Raw genomic sequence first — 17,471 nt, 5'->3', positions numbered from 1 at the left:
ACCAAAGGGCCACTCATGTAAAAGGATGCTTTTCTTATTTTGGATCTGGTGCTACATCCTTCTCCAAAAAACATCCTGATAGAGTATTTTAAACCTTAAGACCTTGCTTAACAAGGACAAAAAGTCTTTATATTTGAGGGCAGAGGTAAACAGTCCATAAGACTTTGTGGATTTGAAAAAGAGACAAAAATACAGCATATAATAACAGCTCAGGGCCAGGGGACAAGAGAAGCTCCTTTATCCATTTAAGCTTAAACTGAAATTTTCAATTACATGTACACATCAGTTGTAAGTTATTCTGGGAAAGCTAAATTCAGTGGTTTGACAAACACAAGTGGAATTAAAACAGTACTGAAAAAAAAAAACAAAAAAACCCAACAAAATAAACCAACTGGATCACAATTAAAAAGGTCAAAAATTTATTTTTCCTTAGGGCATAAGAGGCAATGTAAACAAAATACCAACAAACAAACAAACAAAATAAATCACAAGTCAATTCTTACAGTCTGCAAGCATTTGAAGATAGAGTACCCTTTTCCCATCTCCCCCCTGAACACTGCAAGCCTGCTCAAATGTTAACAAGCAACAATTCTGGACCCTGAAGGGCCAGTGAGTTTTTCCATGTCCCAAGCTGGGACTAAATTTCTCATGTAAGAAGGACACTGCATCTGTTTTATCAAACACTTAAAAAGTCCAACAAAATATAAATATTACAGACAAAGATCAGATTTAGCACCACCTTTGGTCCAAGCAATCAATGAACTGGGAGATGACCAATACAGCCTGTTTAGCAAGTCCTTTCTGCCTGAGTCTTTGAAAACATTAGAGGTTCACATTGCAAGAACTTGTGAAACAGCCCTCAAACTCTGGCAGCCCCTCACATCCTCCCGAGGTACTGCGCACATGGCGAGGAGAGCACCATCGCTGTGCAGCGCTGCACAGCGCCAGTGAACATCACTCAAAGCTCTTGGCGGAGCTGAGCTCGGCCCTGTGGGACACGGCAAACATTGTGCCAAAGGTCTGATCCTGCTTTGGCCCAGCAGAGCTCTGACTTTGGGCACGGCTGAAGAGCAGGAAGCGCAGTGACTGTGCATCCTGAATCTCCCCTTCCACTAGCATTTGCCACCCTTTGAAACCCAGCAGACTGCAGCACCTGTATGTCAGGGTGTGTGATGGCAGATGCCTGGAAGGAGCTGAAGTTGCCTAAATGAAAGTTTGGAATATACCTGGAACATGCAAATCAGGAGGTTTTTTTATCAAGCTTAGTTTACTGCAGGTCCTTTTTAAGCTCATCTTTTTCAACACACACATGTCCATCACATATGCATGGCTATGAATTTTTGCAGAGAAGTGTCATTACACAGTTGCTATGCCACAGCAATAGTGTGGGCCAGGATACAGTCATAAAGATCTGTGACAATCCTAGAAAAAAAATTAAGTTCATAAATCATCTGGCAGTATTTATTGAAACTCCCTCTGCAAGTGTCCAGAATTCAAGTTGTCTTTTCTTTTCCTCCAGGAGTTTTTGAGTAGTCTTAATTAATCATTATTAAATGCTGTTCAATTACAAGATAACACCAGCTCTAATAAATGCCCTAAGAGAAATGCCAAGATCTACTTTTAGGCACAGCACCATGCAGTTCTTGCTCTGCATCTTCACAACTGCTTAAGACAATTTGTGTCTCATTCCCTGCTGAGAGACCCATGCAGAGTTTTCACCTTTACAGGCACAGACATGATTAAAATCCCCCAGACAAACATTTGTTTTCACTTCACTGCTTCAGAACATGCTGCTCTGGGGAAAAAAAAACCCAAACCTCAATTGCTTTATATTGTTCTTCAGTTCTCCGAGGAAACACTTGGGCACGACACATGGCCTTTTGGCAGCCATGGGGAAGAGGGCAGCCCCACCATGTGCAGCCCCTGTGCCACAAAGGGCAGCAAAACCCTGACCCAATCACCCACGCCTGTGACATGAGCAGACACGGGCTGGTCTGGTGATATTCAATACCCCGTTTACAGCGCTTGGCCTATGACATAACCATGAGGACATCTCAGAAACAAGATCTGGACTGGGCACTAAAGTCAAGTAAAGTCTGCCAGTCTGGATGAGGGGGAAGATAATGCTTTGTGCAATTGTTTCCCCCCACCACTATTATATCCAGAGCAAATGAAAATATTGTGCTATGACAATTTCATTATTTCTCACTGGGACGGAGACGCACTTCTATTGTCCCAGTCCCACAGAACCAGACCCACAGTACCGTATGTATCAGCTAAATCATCACAGGTCCCCAGGTGATCTGTGTTAAAGCTTGAGGGACATTTCTACATGGTCACTTGGCAAAAAAGAGAGGTATGTTTTCTCCACTGATAATGTATCTTTTGCACTGGCCCATAGAGAAGCTACTCATCTTTGTTAACTAGTACTCTAATCTGTATCAAATCTATCATATTTACATGCAGACTTAGGGATCAGTCACAACAACATCTTCTATTTTATGCCAGTTCAGACAGATTTGGGCATCTGACCCCTCATTAACAATAACTCTTGCCATCAATGGCAAAAGGTACTGTTAAGTGCAAAAAATGTCATTTCTCTGGGTTTCAATTTTACTGGGATGACTGAGAAAGGCCAAATTTTCTATCATGCACGTGATTTCCTCTTCTAGGAAACCATCTCAGAGACCCAAGCACATCTGGACCCTTGCAGGAGCTGTTCACTGTACAAACAGTTTTATCCAACTAGTCACCATCTCGAGTTCATTAAACAAAAACTGAACAATGCATGAGGCTGCAGTTACTATTTCTGTCTCTAGCTTACGTTTGCTATAGGTACGTTAAGGAGTGATACAGTGAATATCAAAACACCTGTCAGCTCTGAAAGAATTAACACTTGGCCAAAAGCTCTAGCATCTGCATAATGAGCTATATTCACTCCACTGCCTTCAGTGGAGCTGGATCAGAGGCCACAAGAAAATATGGTCCAAAGCTGTTAACACAAAAAAAGGTTTCCCAAGATTGATTTTATTCCTCTCTTGGCTTAAATTGCAACCCAAAACAATCTGAATGGACTCCTGCCCATAAACTTTCTTAAAAAGAAAAAAAAAAAGCTCTCAGTTATTCCTTCTCATATATATCTCAACAGAAACCACACCAACTTCTAGACCTTTTCCCAAGCAGAACAGACAGAATGGTTCCCATGTTAAAAAGAAAACAAACAAACAAACAAAAAAAGTGTCACCAACTTGACCACACACACTAAGACCAGCCACACATTTCTCTATCTCTGGTCACCGACATACTCTCCCCCAAGCTCCCACCAGGTACATTCCCACCACCTAACCACTATCAAATGGTGTGCTACACCAACACAGAAATGACAACAGCTTCTAATATTCAAGATCACATTAAGAACATCAACCACCCAGGAAAATCACTGTAAAACCTCACTTAGACCAGGCCTAGATATTTTTTTTTTTTTTTCAAATACAGATTTAGGACAGCAAAACTTATAGGAGTTTCCAGTCCAGATATGTGCAATTGCTCTGCTAATGGAGCGGAGCATAACTGCTCAAACAGATTTCAGTCTTCATTCAAGAACAGGTTTAGGCTCCCAATAACTAACTACCTACCATTTCCAGAGACAATGTGGGTTAATTAATAGCTCTGGAAACAGATACAGATGTACACGTCCAGCTGAGCTGCTTTCAACACCCACCTTGAGTTATCTGCATCTAAACTTTAGCCTAAGCAGCAAACTGCTGGCAAGATTTCTCCTGACATGAAATTTGATATTGAGTCTTAACTGAGGAGGGTCATCTGCTTCATTCTCCCCAAACATTGCAGAGTAATGAGCACTGCTGTCTGAAATTAAATCTGCAATAAAGGAACAGCACTGATGTGATGTGAAGTTAGCCAGACAGCAGAAATGCACCTACTCTGTACACTATTGACCCTACAATACTCACTTTGGACCTTCAATACAAAAAAGTCATTGTAATGCTACACACACTTTGTTTTTGCAATACTCCAGGTTGGAACTCATCATGAGTAATGAGGAAGTCTTTTCAGCAAGCCTATTGAGCATGCTGCAGAAAAATTCCTCCTAGAGACTGGAAACAATTATGACCCTTCCCCTGCCCCCAAAATCCAATACAGGAAATAGTTAAGTCAGCTATTCATTAAAATATTTCATTTTTTTAAAAGTTTATTTTTAATTCCTTTTTTTATTTGTTCCAGTTTACTAATTGTTACAGGTTAAGTTCCAGTGACTGCATTATTCTCTTCTGTCCTGCTTCTAGGGGATGGAAACAAACTGAATCTGGATATTCAGCGGGACCTGGAGTCAGGGCAGAATTTGATTTCTCCCAGTTCAAACCCCAATGGTGATGATATGATTTTTTTTATTTATTACTCCTTCTCTGGTGACTCAGGAGCAGTTCAAGAACAAGCTCTCAAACCACAAAAGAACTGTTTGCACAGAGAAAGCTGCCATGTTGCTCAAATTTCAGACATCAAATTATAGTCACTAACCCAGCTTTGAAGGGGAATATCTGCAGAAGCCTGAAATATTTGTTTTAATATTAAATATTATATTTTAAAAATTCTCCCACAGTGCCAAGCGATTCTCCCTCCCCTCTGTTTTTCTCCTCCACCAAGCAGGGACCAAGACAGACAGGTACCATTGTAACCAAATAACCCTGAGCATCAGGGAGAGATCACTAAACACAACATTTTCCCTGAAGCGCCATTAGCTAGCACAGGGTTGTTTCACAGAGGGCCAACACAGGCAGACCTGGAACTGTCACTCTTGCCCACTGTCAGCTGAAACTTGGTGTATCCAAACTCCCAGACACACAACTTGCCTTAACTACAACACACGTGACCCATGTTTATCTTTCTTTGGTGGATCATTTGCTTCAGGATACAGATTTTCTTAGTATACCACGGAGTGAACAAACCTCAACTTTTCTCAATAATGAAAAATCTTAACACAGAGCAGTGATGTATTAACACCATTGATACAGAGAAAGCACCTGCAGTGTCAGACCCAATAATTTATGGCCTTATTAGAAATAGCTTTTTCCTCGTATTTTATCTATCTCTCCCCTGCCAATATAGTTACCTCTCATTTATTTCCAAATTATCAACATAATTCCCATTATTTTGATTCAGTAACAAACAGGAGTCTCAACTCAGGACAGTAGTGGCTTATGCTGCCAAGAACAGGTCTGTAAAACGCCAGTGTGAAGCTTTACACCAAATTTATTTATTTTAAAAAACCAAACACAAAACAAAAAAAAAAATTGCACTCTCCAACTAGAATTAATGCTACCTTGATGCAAGAACAAATGAAGAACATTGTTGATGGGACCAGCCCAGCCCTGACATTATGAAATGGGAGAACCTAATTTGTTCTGCCTATGCCAGTCAGGTCCACACATGGTGTGGTGCAGCTTTCGCTCCAGGAATTGCTGTGGAGCCCCAGCCCTGGTGTGAGGGCACCCAAGAAAAAAGATCCCCTCGTTCCACCCTTGACAATGCATGCACACCCCACAAAACTGACACCCCAAAGTAGAATTATGGGTGACTTTTTACAGACATCTGTGCTTTGCTCCAAGCTGGGTCTAAGATGGAGGAGGAAAAGCAGCAACAGCAACCTACATGCTAATCCAAAGTCAACTGACTAGAGGCTTCTGGATCTGGCCCTACGTACAGTACTTTATTTGAAAATTACAGACACACACAACAGACATGACTACTGAGCAGCACAGAGGAAGAGAAAGAGGAATACAAGCACTGGGCAGAACTAGCAGAGGCCATCAAAGAGTTCAAGTGTGCAGACACATTCCCCATGCATCGCTGCATTGATGGTCCCTGCTTCTACCAAGTAACTAAAAGCAAATGAAAACAAAATAACTTACACAAACATTTGCTCTCAGACCATCATATTGGTACTGTTGGCAGCTATCAAACTGCATTTACACACAGCACTTTGTTACGTGGCTACATAGCATCTGAAGTTGCCAGAGAAGGAGACGCTGGTGATGGGAAGCCACCAGCAAATAGCAGCAAAGCTCCAGTTGGTTTTAAAAAGCCACAAGACCTGCAGAGAAGGCAGCACCGAGGCTCAGCAGTCCTGTACACCCTTCAGAGGCATAGGAATTGAATGCACGGTGCTTGCTTTTGCTGAGAATGGTCCATGCTGAGAGCCTGCGAGGTGCTTTGCTCCACTGCGGGTCTTCTGTCAGTGCGACTCTACTGATGCTCATGGACTCCTCGTCAGTTTAGGCAAAAGCACATGAAAGAATTAAGTTGGATCCTCAAAACCAGATTCATTTGTAATTAGAGATTTTCCAAAAATCATGTAATTGATACTATTTCAGTACAGTCGCAGAATTCAGTTTTTCTGTTTGAATGCAAAGGTCTCTGGTAATATTAAGGCTTTTTGACAAATTCAAGAACAGCAGGACAAAAATTAAGCAGAACGCTGTGGTACACCCCCTCTCCAGGGACGTGAACTAGAGCCACAGTAGATGTACTTCCTAGAGCTCAGAGAATCAAATGCTCTGGCTTTCACATTTCTCTTGCATCTTACAAAACCATTCCAGTTTTTCAAAAGGTAGTAGATTCTGCTGCTACCTGGAAAGTCACATTATTTTGGATAGATAGAAGTTCTCCTCCCATTCAAATAGAATTTAAGACAAAACCTCTTTTGAAGAGCAAAGTTTCTGCCCAATTTTATTTCGGACCTGAAAGATCAGCCTTTGAAGCAAAGGAATATGAAATCAATATGCAAATAAACTGTGAGATTCTGCAGGTGAGAACTAACCCAGATAAGATGGGTACTTTTTTTCTTAGGTTAACAATAAGGAAAGAAAAGAAATAAGGACCTGTAAAAATATTCCCATAGCTCTTGCAATAAATACAAGTAACAATACAGTATCAAAACTTGGGACTGCACCAGCAGAATTATTTTCCCTTCTGAAGTTATCACTGATTCTGAAGCATAACAGAGGACGTAACCAGCAGAGACATACCAGAAGACAGTATCATGCATGGATGACATACAGAGTGTTTCAAGCATAGCTCAGAAGTCCTGTATCGATAAAGATGTTAATACACATTCTATACATAATCCTGGCAACATGCTGCATAATCCTTATACTTCCAGTAACAGGTGATGCTTTTTTTGTGAAAAGCAGACATTCCCACCCCAAACCACCCCAGCTATCAGTCCCTACCTACCCAAGGGTCCTGTTTTCATCCAGCCATCCCCTCCCCTGAATTTCCCCTTCCCCCTAAGAGTGCATGAATAGAGAATTGCAAACATTTCACACTGCACGTTCCACTCCAAGTCCTGGATGAGGGGCCTGTTTATTCTATGAATATTGCACTTATCCACTCATTGGATTTGTTTTTTCTCAAGAATGCAGAGTATGTGGGGAAAAAAATAGTAGGATACAACACAGGAAAATATGAGTTATTAACAAGCTAGCTATGAAGATCTAAAATTAAATAGTACTAGTTCTATTCTGTTAATACTAGTAATATGAAAATAATGAATGCTTTATCAAATTCCCTTGTTTTTCATATAAGATAAAAGCAGTAACTTTCTTTTTAACTGAGAAAAGCAATGAATATATATTACAATAAAATACGATTCATTAAGATCTGAAAGTGATGAAAACAATTATATAATGCCTTCGTCAAACTTTGTAGTATCATAACAGAAGGAGTCTTTGGGGTGCATATCCACAAGGGCCAAATCAATTTTTTAGCTATACCTGTGCAGATGTGAAATTCACTTTTTAAGAGTCTAAATATGAGCCAATTTCAATCCTTCATTATTGTGTATTTTCTATTATTGTACACATCAATTTAAAAACTTCCTGTTGACACATCAGTTAAGTGTTCTGATACGTGCTCATCATCTTTTATCTTGAAAAGTTTGGCTTGCAAAGGACTGGTATATATGACTACTCCCACCCACTGCAAGGCATGAGAGCTAAATCAATTAACAGGAATTGCCCCCCACAGGGAAGGGTTGCTAATAAAAAGGTATTACTCTTGCTGTTACAAGAAAGTGTTTTGAAAGGGGAGACAAGGGAAACCAGCAATTAAACTTTTCAGGCATTATATAAACCTCAATAACGAACTCAGAAGTGCTCATTATTATTAAAGTTGCAGTATACAGCAAGACACAATTTTCACATTCTTAAATTTTGTTCTCTGGCATTGGAGTTTACATCTTCTGCTGGTCCAAATTCAAGACTTTTTGGAAAGCACGGACAGCGGGTGAGAGCAACGCGGTGATAGCAGCCGCCTCTCGCCCCGGAGGAGGGCCCCCTTCAGCTGCAAATGGCTTTGCCCAAGCCCTGCAGAGCTCTTCCTCTTAACAATCTGGTTCAAGAATAAACCAGAAAGAGAGAAATTTAAACAGTACTATTGATTTCTGCATTGAGTGTTCACTGAGGTGTACGTTACATTTAAATATTGCTCTTGGATCCAGTGTCAGTTTGGACAAATTTAGTAAATAAAGCTTAAGGCAACATTTACATCTTAGAAAAGATCTAAAACACTTCTAGCACTACACTGTCCTCTGAGGCACCCTGCCAGGTTTTCCTGCCCTGCAGTCAGCTTTTCTGATTTAGCGTAAGGCCTTTCACTCAGTTTCACAGCTAACAGTGGAAAGGGCTTGCTATTTTGGGTATCAGTGAAGCTGACCAAAACTAGCTGCTCGCTGATGGAAAAAAAATAATTATTTCCCTGATATCTCTCAGTTGAAAGAATCAAAAAAAGAGATCAAAGAGAAATGCTGTGACAATGGTAAAACGGGAAGGGGGAAAAACTGCATTGGGGAGGATTTGCTTTAAAAGTGCCCTTTTAAACACAGGCAGCCAAAACAGTCACCAAATAAAGGGGAGCCCAAATCAAAGCTTCGGTGGCCCACATTAATTTCTAGCATTAAGTAGGTAATTCGCACCCCTTTCTTTTTGCTGGTGTAGGTGGGGGCAGAGGGAGGAAGGGGGCCAGCAGCACAGCTTTGCAGCCCATCTACAGGCTCTGGCCTCTCCTCTGAGGACCATGAAGCCTTTGAGATGGGATAAAGGAGCAATTGAGCCATGGGGCACTGAGCTGCTGCTTGAGAAAACCCTGCCAGTACTGCAGGCACCCTCACTAGGTCAGTCCCTGCACTGCTTGGAGCTCAGCAAACCACCTTCCTGCAAAAGCCAGATCTGGAGAAGCAAGCCAGCAAGGTGGAAAGGGAGCTGTGGGACAGACTGACAGCTGTGGCAGAGCTGGCCCATGTTTCACAGGCAGATCCTGAAGCCCTCACCTCAACCTGAGCCTCGCGGTGAGCCCACATCCACTGGGGACCAGCCTTGTGCAAGGCACATGGCAGCCGGGCACCACAACTGTCTGCCAAAAACGGTTTTGCCACCCCAAACCCTGTAAGCACTCCTGCAGTTCAGAGGTGTGCTGGGTTCGGCCTTGCTGGATGCAAGCGCGAATACTTACAGTAGTCCAGATTCTCCCGTCTGCGTGCTGCTTTCCCTTCCCTAGGTAGGGGCTCATGTGACACCACACCATACTCAGAGAATTCAGTGGCTCAATGCAGAAGATCTGGGAGCTGTGCTTTTGCATCCCCCCAAAGAGATGACCTAGTGGGAATGTCTTTAAACAAAACTTTAGAATATTTTAAATAATAAGTTAATTCTTAATAAATATGTGCTTCAAGAAAATGATAATTATATACTGCACCTTTAAATAATGCACTTAGTTCTCTGCATTGGCTTCCATTTTGGTTTCTTTTATTGTTAAAGTGCATTAATTCAAAATAATGAACCACTTCCGCATCATTATTGTTAAAATAAATCATAACAACATTAATACTAGTCACTAAGTCACTACTATTAGTACTGCAATCTAGCAGATAACTCTATGTATTGCTCTATTTAATACTGTCCAGCAGAAGAATATAATACTTCTATTATAATCTCACAACAGCTCCAGCAGTCTTTTATGGCTGCTACCATATTAGTACAACTAAAAATGGGGAGAAGTATGAGACACAGGGCCACAATGCCTCAGAACACATCCAGTAAGATGTAGCTAACTGGGTATATACATATATGGTAAGACTTTAAGGTACAAAGAGAACCCTGCACACTGTGATATGAGCTGTTGTGCAGATACACCTCCTCCTCCTGCCACCACAATTTAAAGGGATCCCAACCAAACAGTCTCCCTCCCCACTTGGGAGCAGAGAGCTGCTCGAACCACAGCAATGTTCGCAGCCAGTTGTGGCACTTGGATGTTGTTTCAGCTACCAAAAGGACATCAGTCAGGTTAGTTGTAGGCAACTCCCTCAACGTTACCATGGAAATTAATAAAAACACCAAATCACAAAAAAAAAAAAAAAAAGACAGAACAATGTATAAATTGTGGTTTTGTTTTTTTTTTTTTTTTGGCAGAGAAACATCCCCAGTAACACATGATACTGTTGTGATATTTTGCTCAGCCCCTTGATCCCAGCTATTTTAAAGTCTTTATAACCTTTACCTTCCAAGCCAAATTAGTATGAAATTCCGGTGGAAAAAAGGGCATGCATTATTTTGTGTAAACCAGTAGTGAAATGGTCTGCCCCCTTTCCCTTAAAACAGATTTACAATTCTGCCTGTTATTTAAAGGAACTAGATATTGATCTTGAGTGATTAACAAGGCAATTAAAAAAAAACCCATGGCTTCCTCAAGTACAGTAGAGATTTAGCCAATGATGTTTACAGTACAAGAGTTGGCTACCTCATGAATAACTCCATATTCCGGGCCTTTTCCAATGGATGCCTGTTCCATTTCCCACCACACTACCCCCACTGTGTGCCACATTTCAAAGCATAAGTTAAGAAAGGCAAACAGAAATGGAACTAGAAGAGGCAGCTTCCTGGTTAGATGCATTGTAGACCTAATTGCTTTGATACTAAATCTCTGAGCCTGAGAAGCCCAGACACACTTTCCAGTACAAATGTACTTGTTGGATTCAAGTGGGAACAGAAACACATATTTGGCTCCTACTTTAGTTTTAAGTCTCTTCTGGTAAAACAAGACAAAAAAAAAAAAAAAAAAAAAAAGTAAACCCAGAATGCACAGAAAAGACAAAAATGAAACACAGAAAAGCAATTCCCCAAAAATATACAAATTAAGGATGTGCAGACTGAGTTTGATGGCTTTTTTTTTTTCCCCACTCATTGTAAACACTGATGTTGCAGAAGGTTACGGCTATTTCTAATACCTTGGTGGGCCCTGATAGCAGTCAGCATGCTTGGATTTGGACCAGACCGCAATAACAGAAGGAACACATTTGACAGCTTTGTCTTTAGTGTCTTAAGGGACTTTTGTACATTTTGATATTATGACAAGTTTTGAGAAACCCAACTATGGGAAGAGAATCAACCAGGATCATCTGGGAGTCAGGCACGGAACTAAATACGGATCCTACAAAGTAATCGATGTGCTTAAGCATGGGGTTTGTAGGTTTGTTTTTACAAGCACCAGTAGGCATTGCTGCCCTAGAACACCTGAAATCCCAACTCAAAGGACAAGACGGAATGAAAGGAAACAAAAAGCCCCCAACCAACACCACCTGATTGCATTTTCCGGTGAGTTAGCAGTAACAACAAAACACAGCTGAAGTCAGAGACCAAATCTCTCCATGATGAAAAGGCTCCAACTCTGGACCAACCAACTGTTGAGAACATTAGAAAAAAAAAAAAGTGAACATCTCCAAAGGATCAGAGTCCCTCTGTGTTTCAGAAACTTCCACTCACTTCTCACTGTAAATTGTGGAAACACATCCAAAACCCTTGGGTATTCTACGTATGGACAAGAATGAGGAGAAAGGGAGCCAAGATTGTAAAACAGAGTTTGGCACAAAACTCCCCAAGTAGATGCATGTGTATTTCTCTCTCACAAAAGGCACACATTTGGTTTCCTATCAATATCGGGAAAGATGGGATGTCATACCCTGTTACACACACAAGATTATTAACAACTTCACAAAAAGACATTTGACTATGCTGCATCTTCCTCATAGTTGCTTATGGCATGTTAACCCCACAAACCTCTCCAGAACATGGCAGATTTTTCCTCAGCATAGACTCCTTTGTCCCTTTGTACAAACTGGAGCACAGGGAAACGTCTTTTTGTGTAGCAATTGTTTTTTTCCACATGTACACAGCAGGAACAGTATAAATTAGGGAGGTTAAAGATATTGCAATATTAGTTCTTTTTCTCCAAGTAATTTGAGGGCACCCAGCCTTTGAATGGCTTCACACCATTCATGATCTGGCAGTACCACCAGCCATTTGGGTTCCTTTCGAGGACTTCCATGCAGACACCTTCCTGAAACCCTGCAGTCTCCTCATCCCCTTCATAGTCCGCAATGGAAACATAGATGTCCTTGAGATTGTTGTGGATGAACTGGGATTTCTCAATGGGCTTTGGCCTGACTGTGGACACGGGAATCCCATTCCTCTGGGTAGGGAGGTTGGAGGGGGGCTCCGAGCCCTCTGTACCTGACCGCTCAGGCTGCTTGCCCTTCACGTCACCAGGCTGTGACCATGCATTGCTGAAGGAGGAGTTCCGACGGACGGTCCTAAGATGATCTGTAGTTGTTAGAGACTCATTTCTGCGCAAGGAGCACGACAGGTTATTATCCTTTGGCGGTGGAGACACAAACACTGACTGTGGCCGGACAGCAAGTTGCCTCACACCGTTCCTCATTTTGACTGGCCCCGATGGTTTTGAAAAACCACCAGGAGGTTTGCTTGGGATGGGTGGTGTTGCACGTTTGCTCTGGTTGATGGTATTCAAAGCCTGAACCCTCTTCTCTATCTTCTCTAAACTGTTTGACTTGTTTTCATTTTTCCTGTTCCTGGCAAATGAGGCATCAGCTTCTCCTGATGTGGTTTCTCGCTGGTTATCAGGGAGAGCCAAATAATGGGAAGGAGCCCAGCCTTCCATGTCTCCATATTTCAGGTACCACCATCCACTGGCTTGCTTTTCCAGCACTTCCACTTCTACTCCTGCTGGGAAGCAAATTTCAGAATCCTGTACCTTTTGGTATGAGTCAGTGGTCACATAGAAACACCTGGAGTCATTTTCTTGCTCAGTTTTGGCTGGATGACTAGAGCAGAAAATTCCACGGGAAGGAGCTGTAATGAGATCAGCCGAGCTCCTCCTAACAGGATCGTCTTGGTTCTCGGAAGCTGTGTGGGGGGGGCTCTCAGACTCTTCACTTCTTGAACCTTTAAGTCCACCTCTAAGTTGCCCAGTTGGCCTCAGCTGACGCCTTAAAGTGCTGATATCCATCTTTTCTTGGCTCTGAGAGTCTGCCTTGTTCAGGAAGGGTTTGGGCCTAACGATTGGCTTTGCTCTAATGGAAGGACTCTGCCCAGGCTCTTTCTTCATGCCTGTTCTTGGCATGCTGCGCAAGCCAACATCTGAAGCTGATCTTGGTTTTGTCTCCTCGCTTCTGGAATAGTGACATTTTCCAAGATCAGGCTGGATGTTTTTGTCCGTCTTGAGCTTCACAAGTGATGATTTAGGAGAGCTGGAACATGGAGAATTCCTTTGGATCAAGGAGTGAGAGGAACTTTTCTGAGAATCTGAGTCTCCACTAGATTCCTTATTGGACAAAGCATCTTCCACATAACGCCTGAATCCCTCATTCTCATAGATGGTCTCTTCTTCATGAGCAACATCTTCTGAAGACTCCCCTACTTTGAACTTAGCTTTCTGAAGCGATGACACAGGAGAAGGCTTGAGGGGCTGAAACAGTCGTTTTTCAGGAGTGCCCTCTTCACGATGACTTTCAGTCACTTCACACTCTGCGTCAAAGCCAAAAGCAGGCACATCATACTCAGGTTCTTCATATTTCAGCTTGTGGGGAGAGTCCTGGGTATCTCCTGAAGAAACTGTTCCAGCAGTTGTTCCTTCTTCAGAGTCTTTTGGTTTACTGGGAGGTGCTGGGGGAGGAACTTTTGGGCGGGTTAAAGTACTGGTTCTTCTGTTTAAATTTGGCTTCTTCCTCTTGTCAATGTAAGATGCTGGAGCCCATCCTTCCTTCTCTCCAATCTGCACATACCACCAGCCACCAGAATTCTTTTCTATAACCTAGGAGGTGACAAGGAACATGTTACTTAGACAAAAATCTCAACCAATTGCTTTCCACTCCTTCCTATTCAATCCAGTCCCCTGCAATAGACAAATATTACAATTTTTCCAGCTGCACTGTTAAGGCTCACCTCTGCTTTCTGTCCTCCACGAAAGCTTATGCCATCAGAGATACACGACTGGAACTCTGCAATGGTGTAGTATTCCACTTCTACAGAGGGTGGCTCTGGTGGTTTGGGCAACTGAAAGCCCTACAACAAACAGGAAGTTTTGTTCAATTAAACCAAAGAAACAGTGGGCTGAACAGCACTGTAAAAAAATATTTGCTTTTATTCACTAAAACTCTTCCTTTTTCCTGTGCTACTTCCTAATGATAACTTCCCAGTTCTCCTGAGTGGAAGCTGATGTGTCGAGATGGGCCACAGGAGAGATGCCTTTCAAAATATGCACTGTTCATGCTGCATTCACCAGCTATTAAAACTGTGATAATCTTTACCTGAACAGTAAAACATTTTACTGATGGGCCATAAAGCGTGAACTGCCATTCCAGTTACAGAACAACAGCCCATTTACTATGAAATTTTGTCCAGAAAGACTTAGTTCTGGATGGCTTGTCACAACTGCAGAAAATTGCATTGCAACAGGCCCATAATAGATTCTGCCTATCATCAAATATACTACCTTAAAATGTAATCCTAATGGATTATTAATAATCTGCTGCTGGATTTTTAAACAATCTGAAATAGTTATATGAGCTAATGGGCATCTGTTGTAGCAAAAAACAAGGATAATATCATAGACCCCTATGAAGGGCTTTGCTCAGCTGAAGTGATGGAAGAAAGGAAGGACTTTACTATGGGATCAAAAGATTCCAATTCTTCCCTGTAAAAAAGACTCCAAACCTCTAACTCAAACCAAACACAACCTGCACTTAAATTTTGTAGAGGCTCCATGAGAAGAAGAATACTGCTTTTTATGGCCATTCTGGCAGCATATCAGACTCCCCTAAAAACTAAGTGCCTTTATAATAAGCTGTCACATTTTAGTTTAGTACAATTATTTTGAAGGTGATAAATGGGATAAAAATCCTTTCAAGAATTTCAATATCAAAAGCTTTTCAGATTAGCACACTGTTCATCTACAGAATGACTAGATGATGGTGAAGCTTCACAGCTTCTGCACTTCACTGCTTATGGTTCTAACACAAGAACTGCAGTATGTCAGGATCTCTTGAACACAGGTCAGACCTGACAGACAGACAGACACAGGACAGCAAAAGACACAAAATGACCGTAAGCCATGAATGGGAGAAAGGCAAACTGCATACTGTGCTTTATTCACACGCTCCTCCATTTTTAAGATGTCCTCGCTGTAACTAACAATCCATGTTTCATCATGCACAGCATGTGGCATTTCACAGAGAATGCATCACTGCACCTTAGGAACCGTGTCTAACAATGTTATAATTGGATGTTTCTGCACTATAAATGCTGAAATACAGCAGAAGTGCAGCATAATAAAATGCCTTCAGATAATAGGATGGTTTAGATTAAATGAAGATAATTGGAAACAGCAGACATGTTCTGGGTTTCACATATATTTTCACTGTTATTTCTAGCATGGGATTAAGCGTAGTAGACTTGCCAAAACAAAGTCTAATTGAAAATAATGCAAAGAGAAACAGGAAGAAAATGGAATATGCTATTCATCTACTGTGTTAAGAAGCATCTCAGATGACAGAAAAATTACAAATCTCATACTGCTCATAAAGGATACAGCAAAGATTAAACACTATGTATTTCCTAGTCATAAACAAGTTATTAGCATGACTTTTGTGCAAATAGACTACCGAGTAGTTCCTATCTGAAGATGACAGTCCTAATCTCAAATTGGTCTATACTTCCAGAATTCTAGCTTTGAGGATAAACAATCATAGGAGGTCTCATTCCTGTAGCACACATCTTCCATAAGATCCCAGGTCACTTTAAACATACAGAAGAGTAAAGCTTAGCCACCTCAAAGACGGTAGGAATGGAAGGAGGGGAGACATTCCCAGTTGTTAAAGACAAGAGAAGGACAAAAGATCCAGTCTGGGCTAAAAGACACCCAGACAAACTTTAAACTTTTTGAGTCAGCCAAACAGGCTTTAACATTTATGCATAGAACATAGTAGCTTTAGGATGTTCTCCCTTCAGTTCAATACCTGCTTAGCTGGGGCAACATTTTGAAAAACAGAAATCCCCAATTAACATTAGAATGTTCAGAGGTCTGCTCAATACTTAATAAAATGAATAGGCATGCAAGTAAAGGATCTCTCAGAAACCCCCACACCTTGCACAGCTGTAGAAAGTCTCATAAAGCACCCGCACACCTACCCCACTGCTACCATATACCATAAACCAATACAAACCAGACTGGATTCTCTTCGTGGGGGTGGCCTTGTTCTTAGATTTGGAGAACCTGAGTGGGAAAGGGAAAAGGGAGAGTTTATTTAAGTACTGCTAAACACATTTTTCAGCAGATCTCTGCTGTTACACAGTTTGAGACTATTAGAAGTCAGTATTTGCAATATTTAAGGCATCTCTATGAAACAAGATAGGAAACTATGAGGGTATATTAGAAATACCAAGGTAGCTTAGCTATTCATCTCAACTAAGCCAGCAAATTTGAGAGGAAATCACTGCCAGAAAGTAGTGGATTATATTTTCTGCTGGAACTGACCAGATCCATTGGAGATTGGCCAGCAAAGAATTGGCCTAATACTTAGTTTTCCCCCTAGCAGTAAAAATAATCCACTAAATTAATAACACTCACACTGTCCTCTATCATAGTATCTTGCCATTCCTTGCACAGACTAGTGTTAGCATCTGCATTTTGCAGATGAAGCAGTAAAAACATTATAGCAACTTGCCCCTGGGAAAACAGCAGAACAAATGCAAGAGAAGACATAGGTGGTCTCTGACTTTAACACACCACCACATCATCTGCATTGCTGGGTGTGTGGCACACATTTTAGAGTGTTCAAATGGAAAAAATCTTCTCTGGGAAAAAAGGTAAACAAATACTGGCTAAGATAAAGAAGAACCAGCCAGCCCTTGTATAAAGTGAAGTTAAGTTTTATCACCACTAGCGAACGACCATCTCCTGGAGTCCCTGCAGATCTACAGGCAATGCAAAAATCTGCTTGTGTGGACTTAGCTATAAGTCCAGGACACATGGGACCTTAGCTGACAGGTAATTCCAGCCCTGAAAGGTAGAAAAGAAGAATTCATTGCAAGGCAGCAGAAACCCAG

The 17,471-nt window shown here is 41.5% G+C and overlaps 1 protein-coding gene across 6 annotated transcripts in view; it reads right to left on the bottom strand.

The window, feature by feature from the left end:
- Positions 1-402: 402 nt before the first annotated feature.
- SH3PXD2A (SH3 and PX domains 2A) overlaps positions 403-17,471 on the bottom strand; it is a 269,813-nt gene continuing 252,744 nt past the window's right edge. For all 6 annotated transcript variants that reach the window (XM_042804727.1, XM_042804803.1, XM_042804760.1 and 3 more), the window contains 3 exons: positions 16,589-16,638; positions 14,310-14,429; positions 403-14,178 (listed from right to left, as the gene is read on the bottom strand). In XM_042804727.1, coding sequence (XP_042660661.1) covers positions 12,283-14,178; positions 14,310-14,429; positions 16,589-16,638 — 2,066 coding nt within the window. In that variant the 3' untranslated portion in view covers positions 403-12,282. The remainder of the gene's footprint in view (positions 14,179-14,309; positions 14,430-16,588; positions 16,639-17,471) is intronic.

This window comes from Tyto alba, unplaced genomic scaffold (genome assembly GCF_018691265.1).
Source record: "Tyto alba isolate M040663 unplaced genomic scaffold, T.alba_DEE_v4.0 Super-Scaffold_1, whole genome shotgun sequence".
Classification (NCBI taxonomy): Eukaryota; Metazoa; Chordata; class Aves; order Strigiformes; family Tytonidae; genus Tyto; species Tyto alba.
This window is presented reverse-complemented; position numbering and strand designations above follow the sequence as displayed.